Below are 13654 nucleotides of genomic sequence, written 5' to 3'. Positions count from 1 at the left end.
AAAAGTTGAGGAAAAGAAAAAGAAAAAGAAAAAAAATTAAATTAAGAAGGCATGTGGGGCGACATGCGCCCCACATACTTGTAAAGTGAAAGGCTGCCTGGCCCTTCACGAAAAAGAAGAATGGAAGGGCCATCTTGCCCTTCCCAAAGAAAAAAAAAAAAAAAAGAAAGAAAGAAAAGGGAAGTGTGAGGCGCACATGCGCCTCACTTAAAAACAAAAGGGGAAAGAGGCAGCCTCTTTCCATCAGACCCGAGAGAGAAACAAAATAAAAGGGAGACATTTTCCTTAAGCTTTTTTCAAACAAAAACCTTGATCCACGAAGATCCAACGGTCCGATCTTCGATCCGTCTTCGAAAATGTGATCCTTGCACTCGGATCTACGTTTCTACCTATCGTTTTGAGGTAAATAGTTAAATTCATATTTTGAGATTTTTGGTTAAATCTAGCAAAATATGAATTTGATATAATGTTTTCTTTAGGTTTTGTGTTATCTGGAGCTTGTAAAGATTCTCCAAACACTGGGTATTTTTTGGGTAAGTTCATTTAATTCCTAATTTATGGATTAATGTTATTTTAAACATATTAGTGTTTATGTTAGTGAGATTAATATTTGTTGTGATTAATTTAGTATTTTATAAATTATGGGTTAATTTTAGAAACCCTAATTTGATGAGTTAAATTAATTTGGGAGTTTTAAGTGATTAAAATTTAGATAGTTAAATTATGTTAATATGTTAGTAATTGATGTAAAAATATTTATGAACATAATATTAGAGTTAATGATATTGAGAAAATGTTTGTGAGAAATAATCTAGGGATTAGTGAATATAATTTTATGGCTAATATTATTATAAAAGTGTTAGTGAAAATAATGTATGGGTTAGTGGAATTAATGTTATAGGTAAATAATTAAATGGTGATTTTAATATCTAACCCTTAGTGAATACTTTGGGTTAGTGTTAATTGAGTTTAGCTAGTGTTTAGGACTATGGGTAAATATTTTGGAACCCTATAAATATTATAGGTTTTCCACGGGTTAGCTCTTGAGCAATTTAAGAGCTAAATGTGGGTCAAATATTAAAAGTTGTCAATAATGTGCAATGTATTGTTTTTTTACAGTAATGCATTGTATGGGGGTGTCTAAGAGACCTAGTGCTTAATATCCACGCAGCCAAGGTGAGTATTCTACTCACTGAGAAATATTATTTTCATATATGATGAATTGCAAATATATATGTTTTACAAACCTGAACCAACTGTATGTTGATTATGATCTGTTTTGGATGATTTGAGTATTTTTGAGTATATTGAAATTATGATGATGTTTTGAAGTATGAATATGATATGTTGGACTGTTTATGTTTTATAAAGAAAGTATGTGTTAAAGACATGATTATGAAATTAAATGTATAGTATTTGAGCATAAGCATTGAGCATGACACGAACAAGACCGGGGTTCAATTCCCTTAGACATACGACAAGACCGGGGTTCAATTCCCTTAAGCATACGAATAAGACCGGGGTTCAATTCCCTTAGGCAAACGAACGACAAGCATGCATAGCATTTGTTTCATGATAATTGAATTGTTTTCATGTTATGATATATAGTAGTTTTATGCTAGACGTATTGGTATGCATAAGAGTCTCAATGGAAAAGAACTTATGTATATTTCTATCGGATGGTTGCATGATTTAAATGCCATTGTTTTCTAAGTCTTACTAAATCAAAAGTAATATAGTAGGTGAGGATGCATGTAGTTGTTTCCAACAATGAAACCTCTACGTATGTGCTCAGCTGCGTAGTATGCTTTAAATGGTTTCCATTAGTCGGTGTTTGCTATATCAGCTATGGGGGTTTTCAAACAAAAGTTTATAAATTGGTGGTTGTTATAGTGTACTCACGACTAAAAAGGGAAAAGTTGGTTCTTTGCGAAAACTCAGTGAATAGTATACCTCTGAAGTCTTAGTGTATTTATTTATGCTAAGATGGTGGGCTCATAATTCCACTTGTACGGATGCGGCAACCCCCGCAACCGTACAGACATTGATACTTTGGTTGCAGGTTCTGCGGGTATAGATAATGACTCGTCCACCTAGCGTATATGATGCTATGATTGGAGCACATCGCGACAGTCATAAGTCACAGATTCATAGGTAGTCTGCATTTGGGTATTTTATTTATGGCTCGTGTCATATGTGGCATATGTATTTGTTGGGCCTCTATTTTAGTATGTAATTAGTGTAATATGTTTTATAAGCTTTAATCAGCTAGACATGTAAATGGTTCTTGTTGTTGATAACAGTTATATATTATATGTATTTCCGCTATTGATATGTGTTCCGCTGCACATTGATATTTATATTCCGTTGTGTTAGATGTAACTCTGAATATCAGGTACATGTTATGAAACGTGTACGTATGTTGGCTGAGCGACAAGTAGTCGTGCCACTGTGAATATCCGTTTGTATGTTTTTTTTTTTAAAATAAAAAACGGGTCGTCACACATCTTGTGCCAAAACTGTCAGGGATCCATGCACACAAGGTCAAAAACTTAAGAATCGTCATCCTAAGAAGATCCTTCGAAACAAGCAAGTAGGCTACCTAAGAAGGAGACCCATTCTACCAGAGGGATATCAAATTTTAAAGAAGAAATGGTGGAAGGGATTGGTGGGACATCCACATGATCGGGGAAGGCACTGTAAATTTTCTTTTCCCTTTTACTTTTTGTACATTTGATTTCTTTCATTTTTCATTTGATTTCTTGTCATTTTATTTTTATTTCTGACAGCAATTAACCTTTTAACGTTTGTTTCTATGAGAAATGTTGCTATTAGTTTTGCTGACAGGTGTTTGGTGTTTAAGTTTGGGGAGACTCCTTGGTTTTTTTTACACCTTGATATTTCCTTATTTCTGGTAATGGTATTTCTATACTACACATTGAGGACAATGTGTAGTTCAAGTTTGAGGGTATGGAAAAACACTCTGATTGTTTGTTTGTTTATTTTTAGTCGTCTTTTTGTCCAGAAATTTTTGAAAAAAAAAATATTGTTGTTGTCAAGTTTAAGTTAAGCTGTAGCTGTAATTTGCATTTCATTGGCTTGTTTAAGTTTTGAACACATTATGTCATTAGGAATCTAAGTCTTTTGACTTATTTTTGGGCTAGTGAGACTTCACTTATTTTGAGTTGAATTATCACGATCACATTAGCATGTAATCTGTGGGGTATGAATTTGTGCTTAATCATGTGTATTTTGAGAGTTGTTGGATGACCTATTGATAAATAACATTGGCTTGCAAGATATATATATAATAAGATCATTTTGAGTTTTTCACTGAATAACCGGACATCTTGCCTCATTAAGCATTGAGCGTTCGCGTCAAAATGTGAGAATTTCAATTTGGTTAATTGTATGGCTAGTTTGGCTTCGTAGCCTTTTTGACTTGAGTAATTAAGCCCTTAGGGATGTTTCTACATCTAGTGCCTTAAGACCATCTGGTTTGGGAGTCACTGGCCCAACACTTGTTACATGGGTCAATTAGAAAGCTTAAGGGAGCCGAGCATTGCATAGCTTACACAAAAAATTTTAAAAATAAATAAAACAAAACAAAACAAAACAAAATAAAAATAAAAATAAAAATAAAATAAAATAATTTGCGTATTTTGCCTTGGTTGTTTTATTTGATAGGGATTCCAATGATTTTTGAGGTACTTATCTTGAGATTAAAATGAAACCTCATGATTGAATGTTAATTTCACTCTACACTTTTGAGAAAATGTGATGTCTTAATTGTCCATTTATGAGTTATTTGATGCTGGATCACGTGTTGATGTTGATGATGTGGTTTGTCTTTTTAAGCATGCTAATGACATATAAACCATGGTTTGCGTAAAAATTCTTTCTTATTGACAACATAGTGTTTCAATGTTTGTGGGTATCGTTTCTGGCAAACCCTCACGAGACTTCACTCGTCTACTAGGGAGTCCTAAGGGTTTAAAAGGCTTGTTGCATACGCTAAATGCAATCGTTTCTCCCACGAAAGATGACTTATGTTTCATGCTTTAACTTTTGCTTTTCATTTTGTTTTGTTAAGGGATTAGCAAAATGTAAGTTTGAGGGTATTTGATGAGTGCCAAAAGTTGTATATTTGAATCCTTTAATTTACACTAGTTAGACCTTTGGCTTTGTTATTTTCTGATGTTTTTGCTAGTTTTGGTGTTTTTTGCATTTTTGCAGGACATTAAGAGAAAAATGGCAAATTTCAAGTGAAAATACATAAAAAGCTGGGAAATTCGAAATTGCTGGGACGTCGATCAATAACATCTCAAGTCGATCGAGCGCATTTTTCCCAATGTCGATCGGCATCTCAAGTCGATCGAGCGATTTTGCCCGACGTCGATCGATCGCATCTAAAATTGATCAATTTTGTACTAACCTGGATTCGCAGAAACCCTAGCTAACTCTATAAATACCATTCTTTTCTAATTTTTTGATGGGGAGGCCACTTAGAGAGCGCCCTAGCTAGGTGCCGTTTTCTCTGTTTTTTAGGGTTCTTGGGTGATTTTCACCTAGAACTTCCATATTTTGTAAGTTCATTTGATTTTTAATGGATTCTTGTTGTTTATTTATGCTTTACTTAGTCATGTATAGCTAAACTTTCATCTAGGGTTGAGGATGAAACCTCACCATTGAAGAGTGAAAAAATAAATATTTGACTTCTAAATACCAAGTGTGTGTTGTGTGCAACAAAATATCTTAAATGTGGAAAATAAAAGAGAAAATATATTTGTTGATGAAGTGGAAACTCAATGAAGAGAAAAACCACTCCAGGACAACCAAACCCAGGAAATCCACTATCCAAAGACAAAGCAAGTTACAAAGCGCTCGTACTCACAAAACCTATTGCAGTAGTCATACCGTTAACTATAACACGAAGTCCATCGTGAACACTTCCCAACTAAATCTCATACTTGAAGGGGTCTTTGATGAAATATTTTACCCAAGGGCTGACCCCTAAGATAGACTTCACACGAACAAAGAGCACACACCGACAAAAGCTAGAGAGCTAGCGGATCTACAATTCTCCCTAAACACCATCTCTAAGCACTATAGAATTATATACTGAATTCTTACAAATAACAAGCTTATAGCCATCTATTTATATGCTTACAGAAAACCTAATTCTGCTCAAATTCAAACTCTAGCGAGTTGGTGTCCGGACGGAAGTTAGCCTCGTCCGGACGATCTTCTGTAACCGCCTTTCCAGAATAGCATGATTCTTCCCATAACAGGACCACGTCCGAAAGGCTTGGCCAAGCGTCCGAACGGTTTTCATTGTTACTCATTTCCGTGTCCGTAAAGGAAACCCGAAATAGTCTAGAACGCTAGGTAGCGTCCAGGCGTGTTGCCACGTTGTCCGGACGTCTTGATGAAACTTCTCAAACAGTGTCGACTGAAATCCAACTCCATGTAGAACTTGGAGTCGCATGACCTAGCGTCCGGATAGTGTTTCTCTAACGTCTGGACGTCTTCAACACTAAAGCTTCTAGACACTGCGAGGTGTCTGGACGCCTTCAAAGGCTCGTCCGGACAGTTGCACAGGAACCGGTTGATCTGACTTCGAAATTGCATGGAATCTTCATGAACATCTTCTAGAAACTTGTGACTAGTCACATGGCTTGAAACAAACACTGTCCATATAACTTGAAGACTCTGAATAAAACCGATAAACATGTTTAAAATGCAACCGTTACATAAAGTATTTTTGTCAACCAGAATGTCACCAACATAAAATACTAACAAAGAGCAACAATGTTTTCATGCTTGTTTATGTTATTTGAGTTTATGGGCTTTTGATTTCTATTTGTTCTACTTCTATTCGATTTTTGAGATGATTTTTTGGTATCTCTTGTGATTTCTGGATACAAGTGATGATTTGAGGTTGTCTCATTTAATTGAGTACTTGGGTTTTATTTATTAAAACGTTGGGTATTCATTGTGTTTCGTTCAACGAATACATTTGATCATTCGGTAAAAAACTGGGTATCCATTGTGATTTATTCTTTGAATGGGTACAATGGATGATTTGGGGAACACCGGGTATCTTTTGTAATTTGTGTAAAGAACGGATTCATTGAATGATTTAAACGATTTTTTAAGCAAAGTAAAGCATACCTAAGATTTGTATGTGAGAACTTCAAATATGTGTTGATGAGCATGAGAATATGTAGTTATGATTTGGTGAGTGTGGATTCCAAAACCTTAGAACCCTATCTTTTGATTTGTTAAGTTTAAGTTTTATTTTGTTTAAAAACCCTAAATTTGAAATTAGGTTAAAATAGGATAAGTTTGAATAGAGATTGATTTTTTGCAACACAATTCCATGTGGGATCGACCTCGCACTTGCAAAACGTTATATTGCAAACAATTCGTATACTTGCGAGTTAAATAAATTTGTACAACAAGCAACTCTACATTCTGTTGTGATAGGGCCTCAACTTGGGTTTCCAACGCTGCTATGCGATCCTCGTCTCCACCACCCAGGGGAGGGAATGGTGGAGGCAGTGGATTGTTCTAAACTTTTGTAGCTGGGCTAGGCTAAACAATCGGCTCTGGCTGGAATCTCCTCTTCTGGTTGGCTTGGCTTCCAAAACGTGTGTTCATCACCATGATGAAGATTTTTTGTTATGAGAAACAAATAATTGTTCTCACAGACGGCGCCAAAATGTTGGTACAATTTTTGGTACGATGTGAACAACACGTTCTTCGATGTTCTTCAGGCTTCCCAAGATTACTGCAAAACAACTAAAATTAAGAAACCCTTCCGGGAGTCTCACTCCGATACTTAAATTAGCTTATGAAAGAAAAGTATTCTCAATGCATAAAATAATCAGTCTGTCATTTATACTTGGGGTATGGGCTTGTTTATAAGCAAAGAAGTATAGTCAAATCAGAATTGGGTTTACTACTCCCACTTAATTATATAAAAACTATAAGTGCCTGCAGTTTGATTTGATCTATGAGTCATATCTCCATTCAACTAAGAGTTGAACTATTAACCAGATTCTTTAAAAAGTTTTTATTGAACCTGAATTAAAACTACTATCCAATTCAACTTAGAATAAAATTATTCTCAACAATGTAATTAAGAATTCGTCGTACATCTATTCCTATCTTTTTCCAGGCAAGAGAATGCATTTATTGATTTGACTTCGCCGTTTCCGCCAGCTGGGTTTTTTTTTGGATGAATGAGTAACCATGTTCAGTTGTAGATGGGTGGGGACTATGGCAGGCTGGCAGCCTCAAAGTCATTAATGCCAAGAAAGTTAAGTCGACTTCATAGAAGACATAGTCAAAAGATACAAAAATTCCACACTGGTAACGCGTTTCTTCTTCCTTCTCAGATGATGCATATGCATACATCATAAGATGTTGATAAGGTTGTCTGATCTATTCTAAAGCCTAAACAGTAGTACTCGGCGTCCCACCTACCCCGGCCCTCATGCACCGTCAAATGCAAGTTATCTTCTCTGTACTCATATTTTTTCTTCTCGCTGTCTTCTATGGAGTTGAAGCCAACAATAACCAAGTTACGGGTATAGGTGTTATCATTGATGTTAAAACCCGTATTGGAAAAGAAGAGAAAACAGCCATGGAAGTGGCAGCTCAAAACTACAACAATACTTCGAAGACCCACAAAGTGCTTCTCCATTTCAGGGATGCCCTTAGAGTCGCTTCCGTCGGTAAGTTGCTTGTTATAATTATCAGTTGCTCATTGTGAACTTCAAAATATTCGGATTTAGGAGGACATACGTCAGAGAACCTAGTTTTTGAACTTGCCTACCCCAAAATAAAAGAATGTTAAAGGCCTTAAGAAAAATAAAATGAAAGGAGGCCACTTGGCACGCATGCTATGAGGGCTTTACATCTAACATGTTTAAAACCCTAAAATTTTTCAAGCTAAACCATGCATGTGCTAGCTGCTTTCTTTTTGTATTTCTAGCTTTTTCCTCTTCTTTTTCTTTCATTACCCCTAATATTTTGCCTCTTAATTGGTTCTATTATTCTTTGTTTCTTTTATATTTACATGCATGTTATTTTTATCGTATACATGAGTTGATTTTAGTTGGTCGCTAGCTATTGTGAGTTTCAACCACTTATCATAATTTTGCCGGATTCTATTGTTCCAAACCGTATCTTTGTTTAGAGTTTTGAATTTTTTATTTTCATTTTGATTTGAATAAAAAAAAAATGTAATATAAGTTGAGAAGTGTGTTTGGTAGGGTCACATTTTTTTAAAATAATAATAATGTGCTTTTGCATGTGTTTCAAATAAACAATACTAATTATGCATATGCAACACAGTTTACTAATGAAGTGTAAAAAGCTGACTTTCTTACAGATAAAAAATTAAAAAAGTAGAGAGAGAGTTGGCGCGGCCACCCCTGTTCTTCGTTGGAGGTGGCCGTGTGGCCACGGATCTCTAATTTTGTTGTTTTTTAAAAGTAATAAATCAGTTTTCACGTATAAAAAAGTAAGAGAAAATTTTACTTAAGGATACCGAACTATCGGCCTATTTGATTTAGGCGTATTGAACTTCAAATCGTCTCAAACTAGAATATTCAATTTTCAAAACGTCTCAATATATAATAAATACTCCATTAAAATTTTCTGTTAAATTCTGTCAAAATCTAATATGCTAGATACTCCAATTCATTGGTAGCCTTTTTAGACCTCAGCGAACGAAGCCAATATAGGAAGGAAGGAGGACGGTTGACTTGCTCTTTCGCTTTCTTTTGTCTTCTTCTTTTGCTCCAACAAGCAAACAATACATTAACTCGTAGTACATTTTACTCAAAGACAAATCTTTTGTGGATTATTACATAAAATCAATTTCTACAAGTCAGGATTTGGCTCCTCTGCTGTCGTGTCTATTTTTGCCGCCATGGTTTCGGCTAATTTTGATTGTTAATGTAAATAATTTGAGAAGCAAGACCATTTACATCCGGTTTCAACAAATTTATTTATTTTTATTTTAGTTAAACAAAATTACTTTTTTTTGTATTTTAAAAATACAAAAAAAAAAAAAAAAAAAAAAAAAAAAAAAAAAAAGAGTCAAAGTCCAACTCTCTATTTGAGCTATATGTTTTTGCTATTTTATTTAAATATTCTTTTTGAAGAATTTCTTTATTCTTTTTTTAAGAGAAAAGAGATGGTTAGATTATTTATTTATTTATTTATTCAAATTTAGTGAGCACTATAGTAGCTCATTAAATGTTTCGGTATTTTGTTGAGTCGGATGTAATTCATTTTGTTTCATTTTAGCATTTTTGGCTAGTCAAATGTGCATTTTTTTAAAAATACAATGATGTTTTAAAATGTGAAAAAAAAATGTACGTTTTTAACTCGAAGACAAGAAGAGTGCGTTTTTGAAAATGCAATATTTTATATGTCAAATCACAATTTTACAAAATGCTGAAATACGTATTTAAAAATCATGTTTTTTGAAATTATTATTTTTTAAACCACACATTTTAAGCATAATTTGAACAGGGTGACGATAGTTTTAGGAGAGCCCACGATGCTTATTATGACGTAGAAGTCGAAGAACGGTTTGTATATTTTTCTAAGAAGTTTCTTATACAGATGCAGGAACATGCCTGTTGTGGTTGTGGGTGTTTCTAAAGCGTCGGATTCTCATGAATGTTGTGTATTGATGTTACTGTAGTTTTATAAAGAAGACCACAAACTCCAAGTCAAAGGTACACGTACACATTACACCCTCTTACTCTTACTTCAACCTTACCTACTCAGATAGAACCTTAATAACTTGGACGTTGGAATGTCCTCCATCGGTATTCCCGGGAGGAAAATATTCTTGTACAACAGTTGTGTACAATTTGTACACAACACAAGACACATGGGTGTGACTCATGTGGTGGGTTTCACTCATATGGGTCACACACATGTGTCTTGTGTTGTGCACCAATCACTTCTCATTCCTGGCAAGTCACCCCTATCTCTTTATTTTGCAAGTACCTTTGACCGGATTAGAGAGGAGCGGTCAACTGTATCAACAATATTCATTGTCATGCATGGTGTATGTACTATTTCTAAAATTAAAGGCTTAAAGAGTTAAGAATCTCAGTACTAAGTATCCATTAATAAATTATCAACTCGCTTACATTTTCATTTACCAACTTAATTGTTTTAGCATAACAATAAGAAAGTACTTAATTATATTAGTATTGTTTAATTCTAAAATGTACCAACAATCTACATTAATGGAATATTATTCTCTAAATTTTGGTGTGGCAGCTGAAGATTTGATTAGAGAGAAAAAGGTGAAAGTGATTATTGGCATGCACACATGGCAGGAAGCTGCCGTAGTAGCTGATGTTGGAGGGCAAGCTAATGTTCCGGTCATTTCGTTTGCAGCACCGGCCATCAACCCACCTCTAAAGTCACCCCGTTGGCCTTTTTTGATACAAATGGCTAAAAATGGTTCTGAACAACTTAAGTTGATTGCAGATATTGTTCAGGGGTACAATTGGCGAAAGGTCATAGTGATTTATGAAGATGATCAACAATATGGTGGTGATTCCGGCAAGTTAGCAATTCTATCTAAGGCTCTCCGAAATGTTGGTTCGGAAATTGATTACCGTTTGGTTCTCCCACCGCATTCTTTGGTGTCTGATCACCCGGAAAATGTTGTCCATGAAGAGCTGGTTCAGCTACTGAACAAAACAAAGTCTCGGGTTTTTATAGTTCTTCAGTCATCATTGGAGATGGCGACTCATTTGTTCAGAGAAGCTAAGCAGATGGGACTTGTAGGGAATGACTCAGCTTGGATTATTGCAGACAACATTGCAAATTTGCTGCACTCTGTTAATGACTCTGTCATATCCTCCATGGAAGGTGCGTTAGGAATCAAGACCAAGTACTCTTCTGAGAATCACGATTTTTATGCACAGTTTCAAAAAAATTTCACAACTAATTATCCGGAGGAACATAACTCCGACCCTGGAATTTATGCCCTGCGAGCATACGACAGCATTCGAATTGTTACACAAGCGATACAGAAAATGGCTGCTAACATTACCAGTCCAAAGATGTTGTTAGAGAAAATGTTATCAAGCCATTTCACTGGTTTAAGTGGAAAAATACATTTTGAAGCAGGCCAGCTCTCAGACACTACTAATTTTACGATTATTAACGTTGTTGGGAACACTGGGAAGGGATACGAGGAAATAGACCTTTTGGCACCAGAGTCTGGGTTCTCGGTGAGCCCAAAAACTTTTGCCGGCCGAGTAATTTGGCCGGGGAAATTAAACCGGACTCCGAAAGGTTGGGAAATGCCTACTCCTGCAAAGCCACTGAAAATTGGAGTCCCAGGAAGAACAACATTTGAGAAGTTTGTGAAGGTCGAGTATGGGGAGAAACCGGAACAGAACAAATACGATGGTTTTTGCATTCAAATTTTCTCGAAGGTGCTGGAACTCTTAGAGTATGATCTGCCTTTCGAATTTGAGCCATATAATGGCACCTACACTGATCTGGTTTATCATGTCTATAATAAGGTAACAACTTTTTCTCCGCCATTTGTTATTGAGAAGTCCTTACTATATTCAATAAAAATCTGAGGTCCGCAACTCCTACCTGCGGTATGAAAACATAAGATATTCTCACGTTTTCCAACACACTCCCAAACGTGATACTTTTCATAATATTGTCTAACATGCAACACACTTTTTTTCCTTTTTTTTTTTCTCTTTTATATGGATACAATAATTTGTTCTTATTAGAATTGTATACTTGTGATCATGTGGGTGGGAATATTACAATAAAAGACTTATGATGCTGTCATTGGCGACGTGACTATACTTGCCGACCGGTTGCAATACGCGGATTTTACACTGCCATTTGCTGAGTCAGGTTTGGGGATCATAATTGCAGTAAAACCTGAAGGTGGGTCACCATTGCCGTTTACCAAGCCTTTCACCAGGGGAATGTGGGTGGTGACTGGTGCCATCTTGATGTACACAATGATCATTGTTTGGCTCCTTGAGCGCCAATCCAATCCAGAATTTGGTGGCCCATGGAAGAATCAGATTAGCACTGCACTTTGGTTTACCTTCTCCTCTCTATTCTTTGCTCATAGTAAGTATGAAGAATCCTTTCGAAAATTTTGAGAATGCTTCTGAATCGAAGAAACATTGCTTTGGTACTTACGATTTCATGTTGCAGGGGAAAAAGTCCACAACAACTTAACACGTGCGGTTGTTGCAGTGTGGCTCTTTTTGGTGTTGATCCTAACCTCGAGCTATACTGCTAGTCTGTCTTCCATGCTCACAGTGCAACAACTCCAACCAAATGTTACAGATATTGAGTGTTTAAAGAAGCACAACTCGAAAGTTGGTTGCGATGGCGATTCGTTCGTACAGAAATACTTGCAGAATGTGCTTAACTTCAAGCCGGAGAATATCGTGAATGTCACCAACGAATACGATTACCCAAAGGAATTCAAAAGCAACAATATATCTGCTGCCTTCCTTGAACTCCCATATGAGAAAGTTTTCCTCAATAAGTATTGCAGGGGATTCACTGGCACCATACGTACCGACAGATTTGGAGGATTGGGCTTTGTGGGTAGCTTTTGTTTGTGCCTTTTTTCATGCATACGTTATTGTTTTGAGTTTTCCCCTTTCTGAAATCTTCTTTTGCTCCCCCCATTCAGGCCTTCCAGAAAGGCTCGCCATTCGTCAGGGATTTTTCTGAAGCCATTCTAAAGCTTTCAGAGAAAGGAGAATTAAAGCAACTGCAAAATGAATGGTTGACTCCCTCACATGAGTGCTCACCCAACATAACTTCCAGCAAACGAGGAAGGTTGAGCTTCCACAGCTTCAAGGTTCTCTATCTACTTTCTTTTGGCACCTCTACCATTTGTCTTCTACTATCGGTAATAGATAACCGGCAACATCGAATTACCTATGATGAGAGAGTTTGGAAGATGGTTAGACTCGTAAGACACTTGAGCATCAACAATAATCCACAAAGAGCTCCAGCTTTGGCGGACACAGATGACAGCTTATGGAAGAAAGCAGCTAAACTAGTAAGATACTACTTTTATATCAACTACCAAAGAAGCGCTCCAACTCTGGCAGACACATCGCGTACGAATGAGACACATTAGATGTAAATGAATGCACTTTAGTTCAAATTTTTCTAGTATTATTTGAGTTTCATAATTAGAACATCTCAAGTAAAGAGAAATTCTCTTCTTAATATAATAGATATAATTTGAATTATTATTATTGTGAGTCTTAATATAAACATGTTTGTTTATGTATAAATATGTTTGCATAATGACTTTATATACATACAAACTCGAAATTCGAGCATCTAAGATTGAAATTAAATTATTTAATTAACAATAATTAATATAAATTTACAAAACAAAAAAAATATCCTGATATTTACTTTATATAAAGAATGAATAAGTTAACTCAGCAATTCATGAATAAACTCGAGTTCGCTCAAAAAATAAATAAGCCAAAGCTTAAACAAATTATCTAACTTAATGGTAAGCTGTTGGAAATAAAATTAAATGAATAAGTCCGAACATTTGCTCGGCTCGGCACGATTACAAACCTGC

At 35.7% G+C, this 13654-nt stretch overlaps 1 protein-coding gene and 2 long non-coding RNA genes across 5 annotated transcripts; all 3 read left to right on the top strand.

Annotated features, from left to right (window-relative positions):
* The first annotated feature begins 226 nt into the window (after positions 1 to 226).
* On the top strand, positions 227 to 2192 carry LOC133869811 (uncharacterized). 2 transcript variants are annotated; one of them, XR_009900548.1, is made up of 4 exons: positions 227 to 402; positions 480 to 533; positions 1120 to 1176; positions 2042 to 2192. It is a non-coding gene; the product is annotated as an uncharacterized LOC133869811 (long non-coding RNA). The 2 variants fall into 2 exon arrangements; XR_009900547.1 differs by lacking the exon at positions 2042 to 2192 and having other exon boundaries at positions 1120 to 1952.
* A 338-nt stretch (positions 2193 to 2530) lies between these two features.
* LOC133869914 (uncharacterized) lies at positions 2531 to 4628 on the top strand. Its single transcript, XR_009900576.1, has 2 exons — positions 2531 to 2699; positions 4237 to 4628. It is a non-coding gene; the product is annotated as an uncharacterized LOC133869914 (long non-coding RNA).
* Positions 4629 to 7429: 2801 nt separating this feature from the next.
* Positions 7430 to 13313, top strand: LOC133867771 (glutamate receptor 2.9-like). 2 transcript variants are annotated; one of them, XM_062304531.1, is made up of 6 exons: positions 7430 to 7742; positions 9646 to 9761; positions 10318 to 11579; positions 11850 to 12159; positions 12247 to 12644; positions 12737 to 13313. In XM_062304531.1, exons 3-6 carry the CDS (start codon positions 10362 to 10364, stop codon positions 13190 to 13192), a joined length of 2382 nt encoding a protein of 793 aa, XP_062160515.1. In that variant the 5' UTR covers positions 7430 to 7742; positions 9646 to 9761; positions 10318 to 10361; the 3' UTR covers positions 13193 to 13313. The 2 variants fall into 2 exon arrangements, with proteins under 2 accessions (XP_062160515.1, XP_062160514.1); XM_062304530.1 differs by lacking the exon at positions 9646 to 9761.
* Positions 13314 to 13654: the final 341 nt, after the last annotated feature.

Source organism: Alnus glutinosa, chromosome 5, assembly GCF_958979055.1.
Source record: "Alnus glutinosa chromosome 5, dhAlnGlut1.1, whole genome shotgun sequence".
In the NCBI taxonomy this organism is placed as follows: domain Eukaryota; kingdom Viridiplantae; phylum Streptophyta; class Magnoliopsida; order Fagales; family Betulaceae; genus Alnus; species Alnus glutinosa.
This window is presented reverse-complemented; position numbering and strand designations above follow the sequence as displayed.